Source organism: Rhipicephalus microplus, unplaced genomic scaffold (assembly GCF_043290135.1).
Source record: "Rhipicephalus microplus isolate Deutch F79 unplaced genomic scaffold, USDA_Rmic scaffold_107, whole genome shotgun sequence".
NCBI lineage: Eukaryota > Metazoa > Arthropoda > Arachnida > Ixodida > Ixodidae > Rhipicephalus > Rhipicephalus microplus.
The window spans coordinates 1-23523 of record NW_027464679.1 but is presented as its reverse complement, the minus strand read 5'-3'; the positions used below and the strand labels follow the sequence as shown (position 1 = coordinate 23523).

At 47.3% G+C, this 23523-nt stretch overlaps 1 protein-coding gene across 1 annotated transcript; it reads right to left on the bottom strand.

The window, feature by feature from the left end:
- Window positions 1-610: 610 nt before the first annotated feature.
- Window positions 611-21560, bottom strand: LOC119180922 (nucleoside hydrolase). The gene is made up of 6 exons (XM_037432062.2): window positions 21432-21560; window positions 19109-19340; window positions 11787-11947; window positions 7885-8051; window positions 3642-3778; window positions 611-1324 (listed from the first exon to the last, which is right to left on the bottom strand). Exons 2-6 carry the CDS (start codon window positions 19313-19315, stop codon window positions 989-991), a joined length of 1008 nt encoding a protein of 335 aa, XP_037287959.2. The 5' UTR covers window positions 19316-19340; window positions 21432-21560; the 3' UTR covers window positions 611-988.
- Between the last annotated feature and the right edge of the window lie 1963 nt (window positions 21561-23523).

Genomic DNA, 23523 nt, shown 5'->3' with positions numbered 1-23523 from the left:
CTGTCCGTCCATTCGTTTCCATCTGTCTGTCTGTCTGTCTGTCTGTCTTTCTGTGTCCATCCGTGCGTGCGGCCATCCATCCGTGTGTCCATCCGTCCGTGCATGCGTCCGATCGCGTTCGAGAATGCAGATGGCGCGCGGGTAACACCGACGAGACACGAGGCAAGGAAGCCAAGGGCAAGCGTCTTCTCGCCTCCATCGAAAATACACCCGCCGCAGCCGAGGTTCAATCCCGCGACCTGCAGCTGAAAACCATAGCCACTAGACCATTGCGGCGGGGCTAAGGCTACGTATAGTAACCAAATAGATTCGTTACATGTTTCTCACTAAATGTTTTTGAGTTTAAGACAAGTCATCTTCTCTTAATCTTAGTGACGATGAAACGTGTTTATTTAAAGGACGGGGAAAGGAGAATGGTTGACAATGCATGCCAGGTACGGGATTACCGACTCCCCCCCCCCCCCCTGTCCTTATCATCTAAATTGGTCCATCATACCTTTACACAGTAATATTTTGCCACGATGAGGGCTGTCGTGGTCTGCTGGTGTTGAATTAAAAGGGCTGTTTACTTCAAATATTTGGTCCCACAAAGCCGGCCACCAATGGCATGTTGATGGTCAATACACGTCATAGTTTCATTTTATTATTGCAATAATTTCGAACCTAGTTCTCTTTAGAGCTTGTTCTGAAGGATGGGGGGGGGGGGGAAGGAGGCTGCACTGAAACATGTTCCGACTGATTCGTAACTAATTAAGAAGAAGCATACTTTCGTTGCAGACTACCTCGGTAAAATTAAGTCTCTACAGCATTAGTAAAATGTCTTGTTCAACGAGTTTGTTCATGGCATGTGAAGAAGAAACCGTAGCTCAAAACGAACAAGCACTACACAAGCATCGCCAGTCCCGAGTTCGTGTGTCGTCGTTCGTTTTACGCTACGGTTTTTCTTCGAGAGTCTCCACCAAACCGTCCGTCTACGCAATGGCCGCTGTCAGACAACCATTCGCATGAGCAGTTCGGAGACTCGCTCCTTGTTGAAGGACGTCACCACGCGCACGGTTCGCTTCACGTCGGGCAGCAGGTCCGGCGTCCAGGCGTGCACCAGCTGACCCCTGGTGTGCGTGCCGCTCAGCTCGACGGCCACGCGTCGCTCTTCGAGCGCCGAGGCGACCGAGTCCGGCGCCAGCACCGCGGCCACCACCAGCGCGTCGCCCACCTCGTAGCCCGAAGAGCCGCTCTTGTCGTAGTAGCCCAGGCTGAAGCGGGTGATGGCACGTACGAAGCGAGACTTGGCCGTGTCCTGGCGCGTCATCATGGAGTACACCTCCTGCTCCAAGAGAAGTTTGCAGGAAAGAGAGAGAGAACTAATAAAGTAAGGCCCCCTGTTTACTGTGGGCAGAGGCCCTCGTCCAGGACCCCACTGGCTGATGCGGGCTTGCCGGGCCTGGACAAGAGTCACCAACTGGCTTGCCAAGTCCAGTTTGGCGGGTTGCGCCTCCCACCACTAATTCATAGTTAATGTAGGCTAGAGTGCATATCGCAGCCTTTGCCGTAAAATGAGAACAGAGGGTGCTTGAGTAGCTTTGATGCAGAATTATTCATTTGCAGTCTGACGGAAATCCAGTTATGATCACGCATGATTAGTTAAAGTAAGCTTACCAAGTGTTTTCAAAAAAGGAAAAGTAAAACAAAAAAACTAAATTTTTTGGTTCCTTATAACACGTAAGCACTAAATATCCACTGAATTTCTGGCAAGCATAGCGAATATGGCGCAGTGTGACTGTCAGTCGTATGTTGACCTTCCTAAATCATCATAATAAATGTGCTATTCATCCCTGTGACAATTAGAACAATAATGGGAACAAATTAATTTTAGGCTTGTGCCTGCAACAGAACGACAGCACTCACACCAAGTAAATTACTGTTCACGTTTTTCTCACCTCCTTTTTTCTCAGTCTCACCGTTCGAGGCGAGAACCCTTTAAGAAATACTGTTTTAAAGACCCCTGGGGTATGAACAGATGAGTAAAACAAGCGATTTCGATTTTTGTTGGCAAATCACCGGTCCGCACACCGTTGGTGACAGATGTATGAACTACCAGTGCCTCCTCTATTTTATCAATGCCAGCCAGATGCGCCCGATCCAGCCGTTCACCACCGTTTTCTCTAGCCCTTTCCTGCTCTCGCCCATCACTTGCATTTCGCCTGTGCTTTGCGGTCATGGGAGAGAGAGCCCATCATATAGCGCCTCACGATGGAAATCATATAAAGTAATTTTTCGTTCAGTTGCGTACAGATCCGTGGCGTGGCATCTTACATTCCTCGTGTTTAGTGTGCCTCGATGCCGGTTCCTCCGCTCAGAGTGAAGACATCTGCGGGCGGCCGCCATTTTCACTCCCGCTGCGTACAGATTTTGTTCTTGCGTGTAGTGGTCCACTATAGCTTAACGCGAATGATTTTAGCTCTGACGAACTCAACGTCTAGCCAATACTAACCGAAAAAAAGCCGGCACGTTAGCCCTTTAGCTTGGCGAAATGCTGCAGGCACTACAATGGCGGATGGAGCAGTACAAAAGGTGGCAGCACCCTGAGCGGGGGCGCGCGCATCGAGGCACCCTACTCGTGTTCAACACGTTGGCTGTCGCACTGGCTCTGTAAAAGATGCGGTGTTTTGAGATAGCGCGTCACCGTTCGCGGCGGGCAACCAATGGGGAAGCGTCACTGCAAAGCTACTGCATGCGCTCACTTGAAGAGCGCTGCGATGCAGCGGCGGCATCGCTTCGAGCCACAAGCAAGGAGCCCGAAAGAACAAATCTGACGGGCGTATGATGTTGTTGGGGGGAAACACGTCATCGCATCTACGGGGGAAAGCGCTCAGACGCACGCGTGACGAGAGCAGCGCTACCTAAAGTTACTTTATATGCTACACAAAGGTAGCATATACGGCGACTCAAGCGCTACCCTTCATGTCGCGCCTCATCGCGACCACTCCCTGAACTAAGGCGGACCAACGGCTCCCGTTGAGAAGCGCGCGTTTGCACTGGCATTGAAAGAAATAAAGTAGGCACTGGTACTACATACATTATCAACGTTGAAAGGTTGGTACAAGTGGCCGGTTGCCGGAGCGGCAAGATTGCAGTACGCAGCGCTGCGTCTTTCCCGAGCCCACCGCTATGGACAGTGCCCACCCATTCCATTTTCCTACGAAGAGGTGGCCAGCGGAACGCACTCCAACAAGCAGCTTTTTCCAGGCAACTGCAATAAAGATACGGGGAATCGCAACATCCGCGATAGAATAAAAAAAAACGAAAAGAGATATTGTGTGCATAGCCACATCTACCGATATGCAATGAACAAGTGTTTTTTTTTTTTATTGTGGGCTTTCAGATGAGCCAAAGCAATATGAGCTGCTTGCCGCCGGTCTGTAGGCCACCCCTGCTGCTTCGGAAAATGGAATGTGTTTTGCCATGCAGTCTCGCTATCGTAAAAAAAAAAAAAACGCAGAGCCGCGTGTCGTAATTTTGCGACTCCGGCCCCCGATCACTTGAGCTCATCTTTTTCCGTTGAGACTGTACAACGTCATTCCCATATGTCTTTGTGTACTATCCGTGCCGCACTCGCTCAGCTTCGAAGCAGTCAGGCTCACCCAAGGAATAGGCGACTTGACCACTGCCTCCCATGGAACGATCGTGATGGGGCACTGGGCCCCCGTGAGCACAACGTTGGCGGCCTCGGGGTCCGTTTTGAAGTTGTACTCGGCACCGGGGAGCACGTTTCCACGACCTGCAGAAGCGTCGGTGCATCAACTGTTTTTTTATACCCCTGTCACACGCAGCAACTTAAGCGCACTTTCAGCGAATACACTTAGCCGCGAGTGTCATTTGCGCGCTGTCACACGGGCAAGTTTAGTGTCACTCGCTGCAAAGTAGACTTGTCGGCAAGTGCGTTCCCCAACCTCACTTCCCTACGACGGCTGCGATGAAGTGTGTAGCCTCGGTACCAGTGGCTTGTACAGAAAAACGCTGTTGCCTAAAGCGGCGCTCATACTGTGGCTGTGTTCCAATTCTAAGACAGCACGTAGACAGTTCACGCAGACTGCTTTAAAAGACCGTACCAAGCCCATGCTGTCCGAAAATTGGAACACGTTTAGACAGGTTTTACGCGACGATGCGTCATCTCGCGTCGAGAAGAAAAAAGCTAAAAGAAACAAACGTAATAGTCGTAATTTCTGGCTTATTTCGTGTTAAAATCAAAAACAAATACACGTTCCTCACATCGAGCGTCTGGGAAAGCGTCTGCTTGTGTGCAGACGGCCATTCTGGCGAGATTTGATCTATCTGAGCGATTCGCTGAGCTGCCATCTTGTTTAAACCACAAAGTAGCCTGCATCGTATTTATCTACGATGCGGTCTTCTCGGAGCTGTCTACTTTGCCGGTTACGTGAGAATTGGAATGGGACTTAAGATGGCCGCCGTCCATTTAGCTGTCTATCTAGCCGTCTACGGTGATGATTGGAACACAGCTTATATTTAAACCATTGTTTTTGTTATGATAGAGACTATTATGTATAAAACGAGTCATAAAATACAATAATAACCTCGCTACTTGCACTGTCGGGCGGTTTGCGGCCCCGTCTGCTAGGGAGATGCGGCAGCACATGCACAGCAATGGCTGTCTCCGTCGCGTTGTTTACATCTAGGTACACTTGCACATGTGTAAGTGAGTGGTTCTCTGATCATTTAAGATGGCATGCGCCACAGGTGCTACTTCCACGAAGACAACGTGGTCCGACGATGAGGCACAGGCGCAAAAATAACAAATATACGTTGTGCTACAAATCCACGAATCGCCACTGCCATCATTTGCAAAGTACACTTCACTTTTTTTGTGTAGAAGCGAACCACCAAAGTGACATTTCGTGAGCGTAAGTACACTCGCTCTTAAGTGCACTTAAGTTGCCACGTGTTACAGGGGTATAGTCACTCGTCCTCTTTCGCGAGGTTTGTGATCCTCCGTTTTACGATTGTTTAGAGCTGAAATAGGATGCAAAAAGACAGTTTCACCGCAAGGTAAAGCTGTGCCTTTTCGTCTCCCAAACTCGGCCAGGGGGCGTTGCACCGCACGAGAGGAGCAGGAAACGGTTGAACATTTGATAATGTTCTCTAAAGGCTCCGCCCTATAGTTGCAGATAATGGCGTCGAATTTTTCAAAGCATTGGGGTTTAGTGACAGTGAAGGCAAAATAGACTTTAAACGGGTAGAAATAACCAGGAGGAGGCTAATTGATTGGTGGCTACAATCGAGGCGCGAGTGAAATTCAATGCTTAAACACACAGTGATAGTACTTAACTTTATGGCTATAGGTGCCGTGAGCCACCACCCGATCTAAAGGGCACAGCCGGATACATCCATCCATCCATCCTTCGCCGCAAAACCGGTCGTTCGGTACTCTGCTCCCGCCTTCTGCCTGCACTATCTCAGCACGCTTACGTGCTCTGCACGCGCTGTTATCTGGTCGCCCTTCACGCGCAGCGTCATCTGTGACTTGCTCCGAAGGTTTAAAAAGGTTATAAAACCGTTTTCACGGTGAGCATATTATAACCGAGAGCGATTCATTCACAACCTTTGCGGGACCAATCAAACACGATGTCTTTGAGCGAGTGCTATGTGAAAGTCGACCGTGAACAGCTGCACTTATATTACATTAAAAGTGAGGTGATGGCGTGAATTTTATATGTATGTTACCAAAAAACACGCATTTGCTGAGGCATTCATGTCTTCTCGGAGCTGTCGGCAGACTACCTCCTCGCTTTCGCATGCATTTGTATATAGCGTTCAGGTTTCTATTGATTGAAGGTCAAGTTTGTCTTGCGGCCTTCAATTTAGTAGGAGGTCAGTGTGAAGAAACTGAATTTACGTTTGCCCTGTTCAGTCCCAGGCACCATTTAATGCGGTGTGTTCCGTTTCATAAGAGTTCCCCTTTTGCCGAGGTTTTCATCGGATGTTAACAAGGTCGTATCGTAAGTTCGATGACAATTTTGATTTTTTGCATCTTTTAAAAGTGTGATGATGCGCACAAAAAAAAGTATTTTATGTCCACATGCGTGTTTCTTGCAGCACATATTCCATTTTTGGATAATATCCACGCCTGATCACGCAGCGTGTTCACTGTTTCGAATGTGTTTTTGTGTTCACAGCTAACTTGGTCGTCGTCATATCAGTTATATGACACAATACCCACTAGAATCGAGCATGTTTTTAGTTACGCCTAGATTTGGCCCTGATAGCCACGTAAAATTTCGCGAAGCCATCGAAAATTTTACACCTGCCTTGGTTCTTTTTCAACTCGTTTTCACAGCGGCAGCTGTTTATCACCCGTGGCTCGGGCGCATGGAAGGGCATAATATTTTACGTGACAAAACTATCAAATCATTAGGAGGCACGCCGTGGATTGAGACTACAGATTGATTCCGGCCACCTGAGGTTTTCTTTCTTTTTTAACGTGCTCCTGAATCTATTTAAAGTGTATACGGCGCGACGATAACGGACAGAGAGTGCACACACACCGAGTGTCACTTCTGTTTACATTGAGCGTCATACCACCGTGTACGCTTGAAATATACCACATCAACACGCCCTGTCTGTCATTCTTGAAGCAAAATCTGAGTGCACTGTTACGGCGTATCGCTCCCGTGGAAATGCGGCTGGCGTATGCGGGAATCAAACTCATGACTTCGATCCTAGCATCACAACACCTCATCATGCTAACTTATCGGTGGGCGTTGCTTGCAAGACACCTGTTCGTATAAAAGATCAGCGCGAACCCACAGCACAAATCTGTTTACACTGAGTGGCGACGAGAAGTCTACAGCCGTCAGCTAAATAAAAAGGGCTCACACGGTATTTTAAGTGTATTAGGCTAGCAAAGTCCACGCTTTCGCACTACGCTTGGTTGTCTCGGAAAGCCAGAGCCGCCAATCGCGAAATGTACAGTGGTTGTCTATTTGCTGTAGTTTGTTTACAAGCACGCTTCTTTCATTATGAGTCCGGTCTTCGCGTTTTTTAGTTAATTAATAGTTTTTAGTACTGCGCACGACAGAAAAAAATTCAAAGTAACGAGACCGCGGAGTATCGGCGAACTGCCATAATACACTCTTGACGCCTTTGCTTCTCGCACTGCTTGCACTGTAAACGGTAGAACTTGACGGACACTTTGCAGGTCTTCGTCCTGTTTAAACTTTTGTAGCAGCTAACAATGCAGCAGTAGTGCTTGCCTACTTTCCAGAATGACGAAGAAGCGCTGCCCGTAGCGTGCCAAATGCGAGATAAGCGCTCCAAGGAACACGTTTTCCGCGCGCGCAAAGTGAAAACCCTGCAAGCGAGGCCATTCCGAGCAACCGGAACTTTGCCCTCTTTCCGCTAGGGAGGTGAACGGCGCTGCGCCAGCTTGAACCCGTACGCCCTATAGATTGGAACGTTATGCGAACCAAGGCTACCAACTAACTCAGCGTCCAATGTGGTCTAACTCAACACAGCGCTGGCGTAAGGGAAAGCGGCCACTGCAGCGAGTGAGGCGACTTACGTGCTGTTTGTCGCTTGAGCATTAAGTGAGCAGTGAGAACACAACGCGTACAAAGGTACCAGCCATCTGCTAATCTTTGTCAATACAGGGCACGTGCAGGTGGAATCGATTCGATCTGGTCTAACTCAACAAAGCGCTGGCGTAAGGGAAAGCGGCCGCTGCAGCGAGTGAGGCGACTTCCGTGCTGTTTGTCGCTTGAGCATTAAGTGAGCAGTGAGAACACAACGCGTACAAAGGTACCAGCCATCTGCTAATCTTTCTCAATACAGGGCACGTGCAGGTGGAATCGATTCGAACATGGTCCCCACCTTCGACGTTTCCTCCGAGGATGAATATTTCCTTCAGGTTCGCCCCGAATCGGGGATCCAACGTAAGCGCCAGAGCCGCGTTGGTCAACGGGCCCAGCAGCAACAGCGTGATCTGGCCAGGGTCTGTACGTGCCATTGCGATTAGCTTCTCGGCGGCGTGCACGGGCCTGCAAAAGTTAGTAGTAATACAAATGACAATAATAATTGTTGGGTTTTTACGTTTCGAAACGACTGTTTGATTATGAGGGGTGCCATATAGATGGCTTGCACTGACATCACTGAAACAGCCACGTTGGCGGACAAACATTGTGTGACGAAAACTGTGAAGTAACGTTAGTGCTATCAGTACATCACATGTTGGTTATTTCGCTATTCGTGCACCATGGCCTGATAACGTTCTGCAGTGACGACGTTATCACACTCGAGCAGGTTAATCAGCCCGTGATTATACTGCCTTGACGACATCTAAGCCACGATGTTTGGGTCTTGTTGTGCATCCATGGATGGATGGATGGATGGATATGGCTGTACCCTTTAGATCGGGCGGCGGCTAACGCCACCTAGCCGTAATACTCAGTAAACTAACCATTAAATTTATCTTTTTTTTCCCTTTTAATAGTGACGTTGACGATTCGTACCTTGCAGTGAAGGGTTTGATTTTCACTCGTGCCTTGACTTTAGCCACCAATCAGATAACCTCCTTCTAGTTAAGTCTACCCGCTTAAAGTCTATTTTGCCCTCCCTGTCCCTAAACCCCAGTGCTTCGAAAAACTGCGCCATCATCCTGAACTATAGGGTGAAGCCCTTTACAGAACTTTAGCAAGTGTTCGGCAGTTTCCTCCTCCTCTCCACATGCACTGCATACCGTGTCTACCCCTTCGTATTTGGCCCGACATGTCTTGGTTCGCAATACTCCCGTCCTGGCCTCAAACAGTAGAGAACTACCAAGATTGCCATGGTGTCACGTGCAAGCGGCCTATAGCGGAGGGCTTCGGAAACTATGACCACCTAGCGTTTTTTTTTTATGTGCACATTGATCTATGTGAACATGACTTGGAATTTCACCTCCATCGAAACGCGGCCGCCATGGCCGGGGTTCGATCACGCGACCTTGCAACAGTTATCGACGCTGGATTGCACCCTTCCTGCTTTCAATGTTTTTGAGCTCGCGAGGTCATTAAAGGGCCGCTAAATACCACCCGAAAGACACACACACAAAACATAAAAAGCGCGTCATTCTCTCCTGGCGTTTCTCGTCTTTTCGGCGCATTTCGTGCCGCCAAAAAAGGGCGAATCACGTGGCGTATAACTAGGCTAGTAATTGCCGATTGGTCCATATACGACATACATCCGTTGTGAGTCGTCTTCTACCCTGCTTCGCCATGCAATCACCCACCCGTTCTTCCTTGTCTCGAACGAATAGCGTGCGTGACCAACTGCATGATTTCCCTTCGTCTTGTGCGTTCACAACATCTCAAACGGAGGTAACAGAGTGTCGCCAACAAGCACGAAATCCTTATACGCTCAATGAACGCTTAATGCTGACACTGCACGCGTACTTTAGTAAGGAATAGGTGGGGAGGTGCGGATATCACCTCTATAGACGGTTTCAAGATTGCCAGCGTTGTGCGCCAAAAGAACTTCCGGTCACCTGATTTACCTGCTCGTAGCGTCGAAACTGAAAGGACTGATTTATTGATGTGTGGGGTTTCACGTCTCAAAACCACCATATGATTATGAGAGACGCCGTAGTAAAGGGCTCCGGAAATTTCGACCACCTCGGTTTCGTTAACGTGCACCCAAATCTGAGCACATGGGCCTATACAGCATTTTCACCTCCACCGAAAATGCAGCCGCCGCAGCCGGGATTCGATTACGCGACCTGCGGGTCAGCAGCCGAATACCTTAGTGACTAGGCCACCACGGCGGGCGAAACTAAAAGGACGTTTTCGCGTTTTTTTTTAAGTGTAAACAAGGTCAATTATTAGTTTTTCAGACAAAGAGAACGTGCGTAATATTCAAGACAATTTCTCGTAGCTTTTATGAAGCTCAAAAGAACATTTATTTGAACATATTTTGCCAAATTAAGGAAGAGAAGTGTAGAAAATCTGCGGTCTATTTTCTAACGCTCTTATTGCCCCCAATGCTATTCAGGCACATCGGTGGACGAAACCGGATGTCATCAAGGATCTGCGTTTGTCAACTGTGAAAGGGTCTATAAAGGAAGAGTGGTCAATGCGAAAAAAAAATTAACAGCACATCCACGGAGTGAATGATGATGAATGGCGATTGAAGCATGCATCTATCTATCTATCTATCTATCTATCTATCTATCTATCTATCTATCTATCTATCTATCTATCTATCTATCTATCTATCTATCTATCTGTCTGTCTGTCTGTCTGTCTGTCTGTCTGTCTGTCTGTCTGTCTGTCTGTCTGTCTGTCTGTCTGTCTGTCTGTCTGTGTCTGTCTGTGTCTGTCTGTGTCTGTCTGTCTGTCTGTCTGTCTGTCTGTCTGTCTGTCTGTCTGTCTGTGATGGTCACTTTGCTCCACTCACCATCATTCATTCGAAGGACATGCTGTGAATTTCTCTACGAAAACTACTGACGGCGTCTAGTGATACCAAGGACATATACGCACAACGCCACCTAATGAGCGATTATTAATCTAACTAGACATGGCTACTACTGCAACATACTAGTACTGCGAGAGAACGGCCCCCATCATAAGGAGCTTCGCGCGTAATATAGACCACACTCTTATTTCAAATCGGAGCTATTACGTGCATGTTTACATCACCATTACTCGGACAAATGCTTCCTTACCGAAGCATATTGTAGTATATCGGTGTTTTGTGATCAGTGGTGTCACTTAGCGGTGTATCTTTGTCTATTCTGTACTGAAGACAAGGTGTCCGACGAGTGGATCATACCTCCTTGTGGGGGGGTGGGGGGGATTTCATACATGTGTCTGCGTGTGTGCTTGTAGATCTGTCTTCGCCGGAAATGTTTGGTTTCCCCCTATAGCGTGCTGTGTGAAGTCTACCGTATATACTTGCACAATTGACCTTTTTCACGACAGGTACAGCGCCCTTCGCGGCGAGAGCCAAAAGCAAATTTGGTGGCTTTCCGGTCAACGCGACTGCGTCTCAGCTTGCGCGTTCCTTTGCACCCATCGCCTCCGAGATGGCGTGCCGACAGGTTTCGGAGGCCACGACGAGCCACCAAATTTTGTTTCGGGGTGGCGCCGTTGAAGTGTTCCCGGTGCTCATGCGCAGACAGCGCCCGTGAAAAAGGTCCATTCCAACACGCTTGACTAGCTTTTGCCTTCCGAATCGGCATGGAAGACAGTGCTGCTTGCGGTCATTGCGGCAGCGATGAAACGATAGAGCACGTTCTCTGTCACTGCCCTCGTTACAGCGTGCAAAGACGGCAACTAGCTGCTGCGTTAGCTCGCCTTGACGACAGACCTTTGTCTGAACAATCAGTGCTGGAAAGACGACATGATTTGTGTGCTCACAGAAAATCAGTGAAGGCCTTACTGAACTTTTTGCGTGGCAGCGGCCTATTGTATAGACTGTAGCACCCCAGCTCCCCCCCCCCTTTTTTTTTGCGCGCGTCTATTTCCCTCTTCGCTTTCTTTCCAATCTTTCTTCCCCATTCCCTCTTCCCCTAGTGCAGGGTAGCAAACCGAATGCTCCATTTTCTGGTTAACCTCCCTGCCTTTCCCTCATTTTATTCTCTCTCTCTCTAGAAGTTAATGATCGTAGTTAGCTTTGACCAAGGTTTGCAAGTGTGTACTTATTGGCTATCGACGTAATACAGGGGTAACCAAAACTTGTGCTAAGGCATTTCTCCCGCACATTGCAGCCCTCGTAAGCGATGAAACATTTTGTATCACCTTCCAGCCACGCTGCCGTCGTCCTCTTCGTCTTCCAGGTCGCCGTCGTCGCTGCAGGCAAATTGGTCCGAGACTCCTCCGAGGCCGTCACAACCGTGGTACTCGTCAGCCAGGTCCAGCGGCTGACTCAACGGCTGCTCGCAGCCACGGTACACCGGTATCTGGCGAGAGATGATTTCGTGTGGGTCACGGATTACGTCCTATTCGATTCACTCGATTAAAGCAAATGCTTTTAGGTACGCGCGTCTGCAAAACGAGTCAGAACGCACGAGCGACGACCGCGATCCTGTAAAACGATAAAACTGCATCGCCGCGCCATCTGACGTCGCGAGTGTGCATGCGCTTCCTATCATTTTCACATACCTTTTTACTCACTTGCAGTTGACTAGGTGATTACGTGTAGCGTTTCGCGGTAGGCGTCGTTTTCCATCTTCAATGCGTGACGCGCTCAATTCTACGGAGGCACAGTGGCGGTGAAATAAATAAATAAATAAATAAATAAATAAATAAATAAATAAATAAATAAATATAAAGGTGTTTAGTGTCGGTTTGTGTTTTGGAGGGCGTGACCGACGCAAACTAAGTCGGTCCTAAAGAGCTTCGCCCCTAAAAGCTGGCATCGACAACAGGATGCAAAACTGCTTTTGCAAGCAGACCGTAATGTTCGTGAAACGTCAATTGTGGTTGTAGTGCTGGCTATCCAATCTTCTAAACAGTACACATACGTACTCATACCATACACAGCCCTCTCGTCGGGTTAACGACAATTATAGTGAAGCGCCGTCCGCTGATGCTCATTAATCTAGCGGTATCCACGGCCACCATCCTGGCTGGCACAAGCGCTACGTATCAGCTTACCGCTTCTGATGTTATAGAAATCATGTTGCTCTTGTCATCGTTACGCAACAGTAAACACGTGACTGTTTAACGCACGCCAGTGCGTATACAATTTTTTCACATTTCTGGAGTCACAAGTTTCGAAACGTTTCGCTCAATAAAAAAATTACAACGCAGTCACCTTTCCTCACATGCTTCACATAACATCGATTCTCAAGGTACATGGTATCTGCCGAATACTGTTTTTTTTTTTCTTTCTCACGTACAAGTCCTTCACTGAAATCTGCAACTCATAACAATCTCCGCTTGAAAATGTTTACGAAACCGCCTTTCCTTGCAAAGAAACGGCCACTCGACGACGGCTGTGGCGATAAGGTGTCAGCGCAATGGGCGATTTCGGGATCCAATTACACCACTCAAGTCCTTCCGTTATCTGCATGCGAGCGTCATCTGGAGAAAAACTTCGGAACTCGCGGTGCGCGCGCGCTGCCTCAAATAAACGGTAAGAGTCGTTACAGCAATACAGCGTTTTGCGAATGTATAACACAGTCGACGTAATCCGAACCAGTGATAACCAGCTAGTTGTAAAGCATGCGTGTGTGTGCTATGTTTATGGAATACTTCACAGAAAAAAAACACCAAGCCTGCGCGGAACGCGCAGCACTGTCACATCGAAAGCTGGAAGAGAGACTTTTCTTAAGGCTTCTTTTACATTCTTTGGGTAACTGCTATAGCAGTTACCCAAAGATACGCAACAACGGGGCTTGTATACAGCACTGTCACATCGAAAGCTGGAAGAGAGACTTTTCTTAAGGCTTCTTTTACATTCTTTGGGTAACTGCTATAGCAGTTACCCAAAGATACGCAACAACGGGGCTTGTATACAGCACTGTCACATCGAAAGCTGGAAGAGAGACATTTCTAAGGGCTTCTTTTACATCATTTGGGTAACTGCTATAGCAGTTACCCAAAGATACGCTACAACGGGGCTTGTGTACAAGCCCCGTTGTACGGTCTCTACTATTCTATAAATAATATTTGTTGTGTAGTATGTCGGCTGTGTCATTTTTCGTCATTCCTCGCGGTACCCGCTACACACTTGCGAGGAATTCGGTGCAGTTTTTCTGTGCTGTGGCTGACTACGATGACGAATTACTCCTATAACGCTACTGTAATAGATTGCAGCCTTCACACTGTGTGACTCCAGGTTACTGATTTGCTGTTTTAAAATGCTGTATAACACACATTAACGCGATTTTTTTTACGAACCTGAGGCCTGTCTAGGGTGAGTTTGCAACGGAGTTTGAAGCTACATTTTTTTTTCTATTTCCGGGGCAGCGGCGGACAACTACGGCACCACGACCCTTGTGATATCACAGAACAGCATTCGGTGTAAAAAAAAGAAAAAAATGAAGGGAGTGTCACGGGAAAATGTTTAAATAATAGCCACTAAAAAATTTACCAGGAGCATGCTGCAAATTGAGGCCACCGTATGAAGAACAAGAGGGGTGGGGGGGGGAGCGGCGTCAGAGTGGGTCGGCTTGTGGACGCTATCTCACCTCTCAGGACTAAAATAAAGTTGTTTGTCTGTCTGTCTATTCACGAGCCCACCAGAAAAGGAAATGAAACAGGAGCATCATGGCCAATGAGCACAGACTCGGGGAGAAGCGGCTTCAGAGGAGATTGTCTTGTGCACGGTAGGGTACATAGTAGAACCTCGGACAGTGGCACGTTTACACCCACGCTGGGGGATGGGCAAAGAATCGGTTAGTTTTCGAAAGAAATTCGTAATTATGAGATTAAATGTCGTCTAGTTAAATATTAAGGAAGTAATAGTGAAACGAAATTCCAAATACTCCCAATAGATGAGTAAAAGCGTATATAGTACTCTGAGCTGGGTAATTGAGAAAAAAATATTTAGAAATTAAAAAAAGACTACTTAGAAAATGGGAGGATCAGTTAGCTCTACGACCTAAATCTACTCGAAGATTTAATAAAATTCGCCAAGGCATCGGCAACCTTTCCGTCACTGTGGCCACGGGACAAAGGCATGAATCCTCGTTTTTTTTTCTTCCATAGAATATTGGAGCACCTGCGCATTGTCATCACAAGGCGAGGTGCAAAGGCTCCACTGTCGTTTTCGTCAATGAGCACTGACCCCGGCGTGCTTCAAAAAAAAAGTACACTTTTCAAGTTATGAGTACTGGCATCGTTTTTCATTTTTAAATGGCTCAGAAAATTTAAAATGAAAGATATACGCCGCAAATTGAATGTTTCGTGAGAATCTACCAGATACCGACGAATTTTAACAATTACGAGAAATAATTTGGTGAAGATCATGAACCCTGATCGGAGATATTTTTGCCGTTCAATGCAGTTCATAGCCGGTTTCATTTATAATCTTTATTGCAATATCACAATGCTTTCCTCTCGCATAAATTTGTGATCTCTCGTTAACCACATGTTTTTAATCCGTATAGGACAGTTACTGCGGATAATCTCTGTAATTTTTGTCGACGCGGCCTCATCAAGTGTGAGGCCACGGGACGGTTTTATGCTCTCCCTTGTGTGCTGTTTGCAGGTTTTATAAAGGCGAAGCTCCTTAAGCCATGCATGCGTCATGCGTCATGCGTCCGCGCGATGTATGTAGTAGTAGTAGTATTAGTAGTAGTCGTCGTCGTAGTAATAGTAAAGTAGCCACCTCCACGGCCGGACTAGAGGAGCGGCACGCGCGCACCCATTCGAATTGAAGAGGAAACGCGCGCACGTTAATCATAATTAAAAATATATTTGTTTCTGAATAAATAACCTACAGAGACGACTATTGATGACTTAATCTTCCATTAAAATTTTCCTTGAATTTGATGCTTACTAAAAATATCACAGCATATCCACGAGGGGAATGATGACGAGTGGGTCGAAGTGGACGGACGGACGCATGGACGGATGCACTAACACACGGACGCACGGATTCACAGATGGACGCGCGGATGCATGGACGGACGGATGAATAGACGCATGGACGTGCGCAGGGACGGACGGACGGGTGTATGCACGGACAGATACAAGAATGAACGAACGCACGAGTGAGCGGATGGACGTATGGACGGATGCATGGACGAACGCAGGGATGGACACACGGGCGGACGAACGGACGCATGGACGAACGCAGGGACAAACCCGTGTACTGACGAATAGAGGCATAGATGGACGCATAGACGTACAGATGAACGGATAGACGGACGGATGGACGGACGCATGGATGGACGGAAGCAAGAACGAACGGACAGACGGAAGCGCGGACGAACTGATTGACGCTTCGCCCCACTCATCATCATTCGCTCCATGAATATGCTGTGATGTTTATTTATTATCATACTACAAGTAACGTCCTCTATATCTTTTGCCTTTTTCAGCGTATATGCATTCCCTTATATGTACAAGTACCGCCCTCTACGGCCGGTTCAAGAACTATCGAGAGGTGGATACATACGATTACGACGAGACGCTCAGCCCACGCCTTAAGGAGCTTCACCCGAAACTAGTAACAGAAGGACGCACTTTGAGCACCATCTGACCAAAAAAGGTGGCTGCGTTAAGCTCGCTGGGCGTAACCTCCTTAGTTTTAGCAAGGTTTAGCGTGGGTTGGGCCGCAGTGCCATGAGCTAGCGGTGGTGAAAGGTAGGAACTAGACACGAAGCGCAGGTCGTAAGAGAATGCGCGCGTGCCGCTCCTCTAGTCCAGCCGTGCCCCCTCTCGTTTAGTCTTTGGAATGTCCACTAGATGGCGGTACTTTTGCATGATGAATACATGATGAAAATATGCGAGATGGTGGTACTTGGAGTGTTCACTAGATGGACACAGGGATGAACAGACGCACGGGTGGACGGATGGACATAGAGACAGATGCATGGATGGACGGACGCATATGGAAGGACGCATGAAAGTATGGAAGCAAGAACAAATGAACGGACGGGTGGAAGCGCGGACGGACTGGCGGATGCTTCGCCCCACTGATCATCATGCACTCCATCGATATCCTGTGATTTTTTAAGTCTTCGTTTATCGGGACAGCGTAGTGCTCTCCCATAGCAGAGTACATCATACTCCGAATCGTCGAGTTTTTGTTTTATTAACACATACCATGTAGCGTGTTGGTTGCTTAACCTTACGTAACGGGAGACGGCTTTATGCTCTCCCATAGTATAGAGTACCAAGTATTTCAAATCGTTGAACACGTTTTTCTATACGCACCGTTGTATCCATCGTATCATGTCCCATTGAGTACATTTGCACATGCATGCCACGTCTGTCATGTACATTGCAGTAATGATGTGTTCGCTACAACATAGTGATGTTTGTCGTGGCACATAGATGTGCCGATGTGTATGTACCCCTGATTACTGAAATGTCATCAAATTTTTGCTTTTTCTACACAGCATAAATAAACTTCCTCAACAATAAAAAGTGTGTACATTCGTGTGCACAGAGACAAATTGGTGTTCTGGAGCCCATTTTGAAACGTGTATACTGATTTTGCTTGTTTTCTTAGTTTTGTTTGTTTATGCACAAGTTATATGTAGAATAAAGCTTTGCATGTGCAATAAAATTTCCCAAGCAAGCGGAGAACATGCTTCGAATTGACAAGAATGTGAAACCGGAACAAAACCGTGCCCATCGCGTGCACATATATCAGAAGGTTGCAAATGTGCAAACGTATGTTTCAAGCGAAACAACATATTTGCAGAGTGCAAGACTACATGTAGTTACGACGTAACTACAGAAGAAGAGATATGCTGATTCCCATTCACCAACTAGCCCAAGCATCTGTCTTTTCAAGCGAAACCCTTATTTGAGTACAAAACTGTCATATCGACCTTCAGATAGGAAGTGACATGGGAGAGAGGGAGGCGTTCTCATATCCTGCCGTGGGGCAGCTTAAAGCTTCTCCGCGGGTTGTCGACGCCTGCTTCAGATAGTTCCCGTTCTGTTCTGCGCATGCCTTTCTCCGCGGAATCAGGAAGAAAAGCTGTCGAACTTAAGACGATCGAGGAGGACACAAAGAAAGCACTTGTCTTTGCGCTCATCTGTTTTAAGTGTTCCTTCTAGTGCTCGTGTTTTTTGCGCGACGTTTTGCCATCTGGTAGGGCACTTTCACTTCTATGACACCAATGCGCTATGAAATTACTACGGGCCTCCATCACACCACACAGTGACCCGAGATGTGATACCGCATGCAGTGCCACGTGCGATAACGTCGGTACGGTCACCAGAAAGGGCACATGTCTGGATGGAAAGTTGAATAAAGGATGCGAAGGAAGTGTAAGGTAGGGAAATGTGTTGGCCTGCAGTTGATGCGCGGAAGTGAAATGTGTTGGCCTGCAGTGGACGCGCGGAGGTCGCTTCCGGGCGCCAACTGCAGGCCAACACATTTTCCTACCTTACACTTCCATCGCATCCTTTATTCAACTTTCCATCCTGACATGTGCCCTTTCTGTAGAGCCGTACTGACGTTATCGCACGTGGCACTGCATGCGGTATCAACGCTCTCCTATATATTCGTACCCTGCAAGACCATGCTGCGTGACGGCAGCCTGGATAGCCAGCGTGCACTCGTCCATCGGGAACGGAACGTGGCAACAGCTATTTAGCCTCTTGACTATAAGGGCCCCGAACAACACCCTCCTAATGTAAAGACTCTTTAACTGCGCTATCGCAGAGACGGAGAAAAAAAGACTGTAGAATGATCGTGCGCAGGCTCTAAACTGAAGGTTTAATAGATGAAAGATGACATAGTATACTGGTCACCTAAAACGAGGTATACGCTGACGTCACAAAATAGCACCTAAAAACGACAATACTCAATTAGCGACTGTCACCGAAGGGTCACTTGTACAACCACGTGTGTTATTCATATGTGCTTATAAAAGCTCCCGAGCGTGACGGTCGCTATGACGTATACGGCGCAGAATCGGGGAAGTTGAGTCCGCACACGTCCATTCTTGCATGTTTTCTTGTTCGTGTTCATTAGCGCGGTTAAAATGCCTCTACTCTGAGTGTTACCCAAGTAGCCCGGCTTTGAAGCTCTGTATATTCTTCCAGGCATATCTACATAGCTTTTCTTTCTCTCTCTCTCTCTTTCTTTGTCAATACTTCTCTTAGCTGTCTTAAACGTAGGATTAGACAGGTGTCTATATATCTTCGTGATACTGTTTACACTACATTAACCCTATCCAAAATTGAATAAACATACTAATCTGAGACCTTTAAAAATGCTTCATTATTGGTAGCATTATTTATTATTGGCCTTTTAAAACCGTGCCATTCGTTGCATCTGTACTGAATACTCACTGTTAGCTGGAGAAAATCATTTTTAAAAAAGTTATATTTTCAAACCTGCTTTCGATAGTACAATTTTAGGATGCTAGCTTTTTTTCCCACTTTGTCATGTAAATCTTATGTGAACAAGATTTCACTGTATGTACCTCGCTTCTGCCGCACACGGCGAGCACCCTTCGGACGTTCTTCACCACGTTCTGCACGGTGGTGTTTCCGGCGACGCAGGTGACGGCCTCCACGGTCGAGTGCAGGCTCAGGGCTAGGATGAGCGCCAGCGCGTCGTCCACGCCACAGTCCACGTCCAGCACCAGGCGACGGTCTCGGACCGCCTGGCCGCTGTCAACGTCGCTCATGGCCACCCCGAGTAACCTTGGCAAGCTGCGGGCGAGACCACATTCACTTGTAAATGATTCTTAGAAGGTCGATTGAGAAGGGCTTGCCTCTTTGCACGACGTGCATGAAATGTCCGCCGCACGATAATACGGACCACGACTCGAGCGAGTGCCGCCATTGCCGTCTGCGCCGTCTGCTGACAAGCCGTTTGCTGTTGAAAGCATTGGCAAACGACTCGCCACTAGACGGCACAGACAGCGATTTCGGCACGCACTGACGTGATCCATGCTATTGTGTGGGGAGTCTGTACTCGTGTACGTAATGGTGCACTGGGTTTTGCGCGCTTGCCTTGGTGACGGGTCATTAAGTATCGTGGTTCTGACTTGTGACCCACGAACGAACGACACCATTACATTCCGCTCAGTAGTAAGTCACTTCTTGGAGATAACTCATGAAACTCTATCGGAATTTGTGCATCAGAAATTGGGACATGTCATTCAGTTGCATTAGTCTTAAATACAAACATCCCGCCACAGGTACAGAGTGCAGATGTATACTCATGTCTTATACAAGTATGTTCCACCATCCAAAGCGGAGGAAGAAATAGGGGGTCATTCTAAGATGCCTGCAAACGCACGTTTTTTATGAACACACAGTTAACCAGTTTAAATAACCGGGTTACGTATAATACGATGATTTATGGGATTTTAGGAACTTGTACATTGTGGATATGAAGTAACTGCAGATTTCAAACATGACTTCTTTTTCCTTAAAAGCGGCGAAAAAAATTACATTGAAGGCGGTAGGCGGCATGGATTATAGACTCAATAAATCGAGAACTAGCAACTGTGGTCCAAGAGCAACATGCCCGTTGCGAGGTCACGAGCTTCGATTCCGTAGGTGACTGCTCCTCATTGCATACACGGGCGGAATTCGAAAAACTCACCGCCGTTTACACAACTCCCTGATGCGAATGCTGAGCTCAGCTTCGTGTAAGGTTAACGACAACTTCGTTTGTAGTTTTGGCTATGCGCATTCGTATAGCAATGTAACATTCGTTACGCATATCCATCGATACTGCCCGTGCTCGAATGCTACGTGCACACCACTCTGTGCATTTCAGGCGTCACCAACCACGCAAAACGCCGACAGTCCCGTTAGAACAAACGAAGCCAGCCGCACTGTATGTTCCAGCCCTGCGTGCACTCGAGCTCCGCTCGAGTTGCCAGCGCGCATGACTGAGGAAGAAAGCGAGGATAGAGGCCGGTGGCTCGCAATGCCGACAAACCTCGCTTTCGCTCTCTTTCGTCCTGGTTCGCTCTAATGGTTAAGCCTACGCCGACAACCAACTCCAACGGTGACGCATCTCAAAGCAGGAACGGGCGCCGAAGAGGACGACTCGCTTGTTGGACTTCGTGCTGAATGGTTGTGTCGTCCGCGAACTCCTGGTGCCGTGCAGCTCTCGCCGAGTGGTGCCCCGTCCTCGGACTCCTTCGACCACGTTCCGATCTTTCGCCTTTCTCAATCTTCACTTCTCACTCTATCCCTTTTAATCCTTCTTTGTCCCAGTCCCTTGTAAACTACTGCCGAAGTGTCGTACTTTGCAGCAGACAGCAGCGGGGCTCACTTTTCCCTTCTGTTCTACTGTTTCGAAACCACTACCACCCCTCCCCCTGCCTAAGAGCTGTGCGCTAAAACACTCGTTAGACCAGCAGTACACGTTAGAAAAACGTCGGGTGCTGGAACGTAATCGTAACAATTCATCCACGCAGAGTTCCATACGAAAGGACCACGCGATTTTCTTTCCTTGTACACTCATAATAATTTAAAATCATGCATAAGTTAGCTTAAAACACTGCCGATAATTTGCCTGCCATATTTTTCTGCACAAAGTGCTGTTTACGTGAATTTATTTTATTGTATTTATTTCAACATACTGCAGCCTCGATGGGTAGCAAACGCCAATATTTCAACCAAAAAAAGTACAATATGCACTGAACACGGGGATAAATGGTTAGTAACATTCAAAATCATATTCGACACGACTTTCCTGTTCCGCACAGTAGCAACAGGACGTTAAAGTATTTCAACCAAACTAACAAGTCAACCTCGCTGGATGTACGTGCACTCACTTACCTGTTAGCGTCACATAAGCAGCTGCTTGCGGAGTGTAGAAGACAGGTCCGCTCTTTGCCTCCGTAGGCAGTCAGAATTACGCACAGTTTCCAGAGGGCCTCCGATAAGAACTCGCAATCAGGCTGGCAGTATATCTACACCAAGTACCACGACGAGGCCTTATCTTGGTCGTATAGAACTCGCTGAGCGAGCCTCGAGATTTAGCGTGTAGGTATACCTGCGTTAACCGCTGGTGATAACAGGTGATCGTGGAGGAGATAGCGGATACCTGAGACGCGAGCCCCCAACCGAATGTGTGGGGGCTTTATTGCAAGCTTGGCTGAGGCTGGTCCTGTCGGGTAGATAGATAAATGGGTTTGCGCGGTGAATAGACGGTGACACCAGCTTTGTATATGTGGTCTTGCGATCGCTGTCGTTCATTAAAGAAAAGTGATGTAGCAGAGCTCACTAAAAAATTGCCAGTTGTGCTATACCCATTGATATCTGCTGTTATATACCTATCAAAAGTGATTACTAGGATGTGGATCTATAAAAAAATGTGTTTAAGGCGTGAGAAATAGGTGGGCAAAACGACGCTGCAGGCCTCCACGATCGAAAGTAAATGTACAATAGATTTTTAAATCAATGCAAATAACTGCGAACGAAAACGCGTTCGATTCGAATCTACGACAGGGAAACAAATACATTTATCGTTTATGATGACAAAAAATGCGCCAACGGTTGAACGTAACCCTGCCATTGTCCTTGATTATGCCGTGTTCGTAGAACATGGTCTCTCCATTCATTCTGCAGCTTGGCAAGTAAGTGCCCGCTCTCCATTTAACACGCTCCTGGGTGTCTCTTTTGGGCATGACTGAAAAGGGCAGAGCAGCAGTAGAGGGATGCCTCCTACTGGCCAAGTCGAATTGCGTAGATCGAATTTGTCCACTGGTGCGGCGAACACATTAAAGAGTAATATACAAACAAACCCTTCTCATTTTTTTATATTCACTCTCCGTTTACTTGACGGCTCTCCACAGTTTCGCATTCACCAACCCGGGGGGGGGGGGGGGGGGGGGGCTCGCGTTTTTTAGAGAGATGGAGCATGCTGGCCGGTGCGACCCGCTCCACTGCCACTAGCGTTTTTTTTTTTTTTTTTTGGGAATTACTTTTGTTAGATGACACTTAACCGCTCACTTCTGCATGACTGTGATAATGCGAGGCACAACGTGCAGCATCGGAAATTAGCACTATGGTAATTCCAAGCCAAACGTGTGTCTGACCTCATTCGAAGCACGAACATGTGACCAATAATTGTGAAATGCTTCGGTCTCACGTTGGCTTCGACCACGGATAACCCACTGCTAAACACAGGGGCCGTACATTTCAGCTTTCGCTGGTTGACCATTTGTACAGAGTGTTAGGTCGTTTGTTTATTTTTGTTTTTTAGTAATAATGCAAATGATCTGTTGCTAATTATAGTTGGTTACAACCTAAGAGTAAATAACCACTCCGCCCCTCGTACTGAAGCACGCCTGTCATTTACCGGTGCAACAGAGCAATGATTGGTTATTTTCGTTCAATCCATAAGCACTTTTTTTTTCGCTGATAACGCAAACATTGTGTATATTATCAATCAAAAGTTCGTTCCTTGTTAAAACATTACGTTTGGCTGAGCAGTGGCGTCAAAATTTTTGATGAAATTCGCCAAGAAGTAAAATTTTTCGACCGAGAACTATCGAAGTGAATACGCGCCTATACACGGCCAATTCGTATTCCAGGAATAGGTGAAATGCCCTAAGCGATTGGCGATTAGAGGAACATTCATTAAAATTTGGCCTGGATGAGGCTGTGACCGCTGTGGGCGGAGCTAACATTTATTCTTAGGCTGTGACCGACTATAGAAAGAAACACATAGGCACCACGCAACGACAAAATTTTCACAACCATTTCTTTTTTTTAACCTGGTGCGTGCGTGTCCGTTACTCGACTTCTATACGCCGATGAAGGCGGAAATGTCGTAGGCCCGTGTGCTCAGATTTGGGTGCACGTTAAAGAACCCCAGGTGGTCGAAATTTCCGGAGCCCTCCACTACGGCGTCTCTCATAATCAT

Bases quoted from the DNA above. Each gene is read 5' to 3' on its own strand.
- LOC119180922 (XM_037432062.2), bottom strand. From the start codon at position 19,315: ATGAGCGACGTTGACAGCGGCCAGGCGGTCCGAGACCGTCGCCTGGTG. The intron at 8,052-11,786 runs GTGATACAAAAT...TAACTTTTGCAG, and splicing joins GACGGCAGCGTGGCTGGAAG to GCCCGTGCACGCCGCCGAGA. The intron at 3,779-7,884 runs GTGGGGACCATG...ACGCTTCTGCAG, and splicing joins CCTCGGAGGAAACGTCGAAG to GTCGTGGAAACGTGCTCCCC.